Here is a 6,000-nt window from a genome sequence, read left to right as displayed (position 1 = left end):
GCGATAAGTGAATGCAGTGGCAGTGCCCGGCACGTACAATGTCATTTTTGTTACTTTAGGCCCAAAGGCAGCTGCGGTCTGCATTAGGGCAAGAATTGCCTTGGCTCCAAATGATCTCATTCTAACTTTCTATAGAATGTGGAATTCTTAGAGACTGTAATTACATTAATTCGAAAGTCTTATTGCAGGGTAACAATGTATAAATAGATGAAAAAAATCCCCAAATAAAAATATGAACACATAATTTTTAAATTCCAATTTCAGTTAAGGTAGACAGAGAAAGCTCGTTTAAAATGAGTTTGTTCTATGAGCTTACTCCTGGAAACCCGGTCCTGTGCCACAGTCTCGGCAAATATGGCTTTAGGTACACGCAGGAGGAGACATGGCACCCATGTCATTACTCAAAGAAACACCTTAAAAGGTACCAGCGGCCGAGGATTGTCATGTCAGTTTTCCCAGTACGTGTGTTAGAACATGAAAGGAAAGAGCCATTTCAGTGAGATTAAAAAATAAACAAACAAAACCTGCTGGCGTAACAATCACGTGGAAACAATTTCAAAGGTTGTAAAGTCTTAAAAAATAGGTAATATTTTTTAAAGTGTTCCTTTGATTTGAAAAACATTGATATTATCATAGAACCACCCATTTTAAAGGACCACAAATTCCATTTGGGTAGAACATGAAGATGAGGAGCAGGGTGCTTTCCTATAGCTCTGATTTTGTGCAACAGTCTTATTTAGGACTACGCTGGGTGGTGACGACACTGTGAGGACACCGTCATCAACCCACGGCTCTGCCAGCGGGGTCTGAGAAGTCACCATTGTTTGAACTCCTAATCTCGAGCTGAGGCGGACGTACGTTATTGCCTACAACGGGGTCGAAGAAAGCTTTGACTTTGAGTGTAACTGACTGGTATGGCACAAAAAGTGTGTGTTTTCTACAGAATCCAGAGAGGAAGTGGCGGGCGGCCGGCGGCGCTCCGGAGGCTAGCGTCCGTCCGGGGAGACCAGCTCGTCGGCCCTGCAGTGAGCTTCCAAGGCTTTCTTGGTGTGGGGATCCTGAGGCAGCTCGGACTTGCGGCGTGCAAGAGGACGGTCCTTCTTCGGATCTTTCTGTGCCTGGAATTAAAAAGGCAACGGAGTTGGCTACAGACTGAGCGATCTGAAAAGCGAGCTCGCTTCTACGTTAGCAGTCAAAGCATAACTATGAGGCACACGGGCAGCACCCGCAGGCTAATGCTTCACTGGCCAGCAGGAAAGCGCATGTTTCCTGTCATGGTAATCCACCAAAAATATCTGTCTATTAAAGACCATCAATTAGTGTGAAGGACTGTGTGTATAATATCGGCATTTTGGTCTTCTAAACTGTGTGGTGTTTGTACGGAGTACTCAGTACCTCTATTTTGCAGAATTCACTGCTAGTAAATCTCATAAGTACCCTATTTCATAAAATGTTACCCAAGCCATTTTATGGCCTTATCTATTACAGATACATTTCAGAAAGTAGACATTTCCTTTGGAGGTAAAGAAAAAGAATGGAAGAAAAACACTTAGACTGGATTTAAAACCAGTAAGAGATCTAAAACTTGTATCAAATTAAAAAAAAAAAAAAAAGATACTTCTTTCTCCAATCCATTGTCTTCCTGAAGTTTTGGAAAATTTGGTTTCACTCAAAAAAAAAAAAAAAAAAAAAAAAAAAAAATTAAGTGAGCACCATTTCTGCAGGAGAATTTAGACAATCGTGTCCGCAATAAAAGGGACATGTGGTATGGGGAGGTGACGTACCGAAAGCATCCACTTCCATGAACAGTAGTAAAATAATTCAGTTTTAAACTAGACCCATTGCATTAACACCAGTAGTTTCAAAGAAAACACACTATTTAAATCATCCAGAAGACTGTATATACCAGAAGATTGCCAATTAGTTAGAAACTTTTTGAATAAAATTTCCTTAACCAGAATCAAGTCTTCCTTTCCATTCAGTGTCTCCATCAAAAAGAAGCCAGTGTTAAAAGAAAGTTACTTTTGTGGTACATCTACCAGAGAAAATTTGTCTTAAGTCAATCATTAAGTGTAACAACTTCTCGTAGTTTCCAGATGCCTGATTTCAGTACAGTATGTAAAATACATTTTCCTTTGCTTTGATGAAAAATTCAAGGACCTGCAGAAGTCATAAATGAAAAGTTTTGCAGAGCTAAGTATTTCTTAGCAGTGTTCTTGGTAAATATATCTATGAAAACATCAATAATGTCAAGGTTTAAAAAGAATTTTGTGTGACATCATTTTAGGATTATTTCTAGAAATGTTATTTGAATATTAACATTCACTCATGGTAAATGCAGGACTTTTTGATTTTTTTCTCCTGAAAACCAGTGTAAGATGGCTTTAGGAGAGCCACCCACATTCGGAGACAGTAAAGGTCACAGGTCCCTAGGGACGGTCACCGGTCACAGTACTTGTAAGCGTTCATTAGCACGGAAAGCATGTCTGCTTTTAACCCACGAGAAACTCAGAGGGGAAATTCTGCCCTGAATTTTATGTTGATCTGTAAAACAAAACAAAGTAAGACCAAGATTTTTATATACTTCAAATATATGTAACTATTGCTGAAATACCCACTCTAAAGAGAAGAAACATTTTAACAGAAAAAAGCAATAGCAAAACGTTGGAGCAGGAACCAATGAATGCAAACTGAGAACACACACGTGACCCAAGGACTTCTGAAAGGACAGGAAACTGGCGGGCACATCTGGGCCTCTCTGCTTAGGTGTTTTAAACCAGAGTGTAAAGCAGAGGATAATTTTACAAACCGCAAGGGGAGAAAGTGAGAAAACCAGGAGGCAGGAAAGAGTGAGACGTCATGCTGCCGGAGCCCTGGATGAGCGATGCCTGGAGGAGAGGGGTGCGGGCGCACATGCTGGCGGGGCGGGCACACGGGCAGGTGGACGAGCACCGCTGGGGGCGTCTGCAGACGCAAGCGGGGGGCGGGGCCTGGGTTCTGCAGCTCACTGGCAGGCTGGGAGGCTAAACATAAACATAAATGCTAAAAGAACACCGGGGACTGGGCATCCGTGACTGTGCAAGTTTTCCTCTGATAAAGGCATAAATTCAAACTTTACTGCTTAATTTGGGACAGAAATCACCAACATTTCTTAAGGGACCAAATTGCTTTAACTTTGTCTTGACCGCCACAAGCTGGAATGACATGGAAAAAAGGAAAATACTTCATGTACACACGTTCACTTGTCGATACCTTTCCTAGAGAAGAGCCCTCCGCGCGCTACACGGTGAATTAGAAATACCTGCACTGCCCACCTTCCGTCTCTCTACACCTTCCTTACTTGCACGGCTGACACTGCTTTTCTCCCGACCAACTGTTAAAAATGAGAATTGTAAACATTTTAAATGTCTCTGACATAAATGTCACTCATGTGAAATTTACTAGTTTTCTTCCCATGCTCTGTATAGGGTTATACCCGATTCTCAGAGGAAACCCACATAATGGTTCTGACAGGTAAACACACAGTTGAATTTCTCCACAAAATCCCAGCCCACTACATCCATCAGATCAGGGTCTCCTCCCTGCTCTTCTCCTGCCATCGTCTACCTCTCACACCTACCCTGACCCAACACTGAAATCATTTTAAAGAAATGTAAAATTATTTTGGAAAAATAAAGTTAGCTGAAAATAAAATTAAAGGGGCACGGAAACTATTCAAATGACTAAATATAAAAACCAAAAGCTTATTTTTTAGCTATAACTTATGTCAATTTGGTCACCAAATTGTGCACATTTTTCCTGTATCTTGGTACCTTCTTTTTGCTTTAACCACAGTGTTTCTGGGAATTTGAGGAAAACAATTCTAAACATTTTCAAATTAAGTAGAGTCTATCCTTTCAAATGTTACACCTAAGAGACTACACTTCATTTAGATAGGTTGAGAATCAACTGAATTCAACTGATTCAGTGACATTGGACTGATGCACAGAAATGTATAACTCTTGAAATTGGGTAGTGTCGTTAAGCCTTCCAACTTTGCTCTCTTTCAGAGTTGTTTTGGCTATTCTAGGTCCTCAGACTTTCCATATGAATTTTAGAATCAGCTTGTCAATTTCTTGAGGAAAAAAGAGCTTGCTGGGATTTTAATTGAGATTCTGCTAATTTGGGAAGAACAGACATCCTAATGGCATTGTCCTCCCCTGCGCCCCCCCCTCCCCAGGAACATGAGCCGTAGAAATCTAAAGGTAAGGTGGGGGAATGACCAGTCAACTACACAGGAAACTCAGTCAAGAACCTAATTTCAAGAATTGTGAAGACAAACAAGGAAGCAAACATGCTCTAGGAGTTCTCTAAGAACTATCCTGTCTACAAGTGCATTTAGAACTCAGTGAGCAGAGGACTACAGGACTGACTCCTCCCATCACTATACAGGTGATCGGGGAGGGGCCTGCCCCTTTCTAGGGGCAGTGGACAGATCAGCCAGTGGGGAGGGTTCCGTGGCACTGGGTATCATACAAACACTGGCACTGACTTTCAAAGGCAGCTTTACTCAAAAGGAGAATGCTACTTTGGTTTGTGTTCTCAATCAAGTTCTTGGTCTACAAAGTATGACCTAAATTGTAAATATGTCCATAACCTTCGGGTTCATTACATTTTGGGCACAGTTTATTCTTTTCCTAGCTTTAATTTTGACCTAGTCAAAGGATGTATTAAAAAAGAAAAATTCCCCAACCCTAAAATATTTCATATGTAAGAATTAGCTTGGACACCATCAACTTCCTTTTCAATTTTATGTGGTCCAATGCCTTTTTTAAAAAATCTGTTTTTAAAATTTTAATTTTTTTTTTTGAGATAGGGTCTCTGCTTGTTGCCCAGTCTGGAGTACGGTGGTGTGATCACAGCTCACTGGGGCCTGGAACTCCTGAGCTTGAGCGATCCTCCTGCCTCAGCCTCCTGAGTACCTGGCACTATAGCCATGCACCACCAGGCCCGGCTAATTTCTTAATTTTTTGTAGAAATGGGGGTCTCACTATGTTGCCTATGTTAGTCTCGAACTTGTGGCCTCATGCAGTCTTCCCACACTGGCCTCCCAAAGTGCTGGGATTACAGGTGTGAGCCGCTGTGCCCAGTCTGGCCTAATGTCTTAAAAATGAATGTGTACCAACAATTTCCAAGGCAGGCTTCCTCACAGGAGAGACAGTGATTTTGATTTCCTTCTGTTTCCAGTACTGAGGCCAGCTCACATGTCTTTAGCAAATTTGAAGCTATAAAATCAAAATGGTAACCTTAAATTCCTAAGTTAAAAAAATATCTAGGAGGAACATTAACACCCCTACAAATAGAGAAAAATACATGGATTTTCATATTTTTGATGAAATCTACTTATTGCTAAGAATATTGTGAGGAAAGTATGGAATTAGGCAGAAAATTAGTTATTGATGGTCATCAAGTGTTCACTGAGCTTTTCTACTGTATTTTTAGTATTTTCAAGCTTTGATGAGCTAAAAGATGTATTCATTCACATTTTTCATCTTCACCTAAGTTGAGGAAGCAAGTGGGCAGGAAGAGGCAAATAAATATGGCCACCCGTGGCTGGGCGCAGTGGCTCACGCCTGTAATCACAGCACTCTGGGAGGCTGAGGTGGGAGGATCACTTGAGCTCAGGAGTTTGAGACCAGCCTGAGCAAAATCGAGAACCCCGTCTCTACTAAAAACAGAAAAATGAGGTGGGCATGGTGGCGCATGCCTATAGTCCCAGCTGCTTGGGAGGCTGAGGCAGGAGGATCGCTTGAGCCCAGGAGTTTGAGGTTGCTGTGAGGTAGGCTGACGCCACAGCGCTCTAGCCCAGGCAACAGAGCAAGACTCTGTCTCAAAAACAAAGGCCACCACAGGTGCTGGCACCCAGAGCCCTTTCCTTGCACAGCACCATGAGGAAGAAACCTTGGCCAGCGCCATCCAATCAAAGCACAATGCCAGCCACGATGTAATTCCAAATCTTCT

The 6,000-nt window shown here is 41.9% G+C and overlaps 1 protein-coding gene across 5 annotated transcripts in view; it reads right to left on the bottom strand.

The window, feature by feature from the left end:
• Nucleotides 1-915: 915 nt before the first annotated feature.
• Nucleotides 916-6,000, bottom strand: part of PPP2R5C (protein phosphatase 2 regulatory subunit B'gamma) — a 139,615-nt gene continuing 134,530 nt past the window's right edge. For all 5 annotated transcript variants that reach the window (XM_069489809.1, XM_069489818.1, XM_069489829.1 and 2 more), the window contains one exon: nucleotides 916-1,118. In XM_069489809.1, coding sequence (XP_069345910.1) covers nucleotides 987-1,118 — 132 coding nt within the window. In that variant the 3' untranslated portion in view covers nucleotides 916-986. The remainder of the gene's footprint in view (nucleotides 1,119-6,000) is intronic.

Source organism: Eulemur rufifrons, chromosome 2 (genome assembly GCF_041146395.1).
Source record: "Eulemur rufifrons isolate Redbay chromosome 2, OSU_ERuf_1, whole genome shotgun sequence".
Classification (NCBI taxonomy): domain Eukaryota; kingdom Metazoa; phylum Chordata; class Mammalia; order Primates; family Lemuridae; genus Eulemur; species Eulemur rufifrons.
The sequence above is the reverse complement of the archived record's forward strand: the minus strand, read 5'-3'. Positions and strand labels throughout refer to the sequence as shown.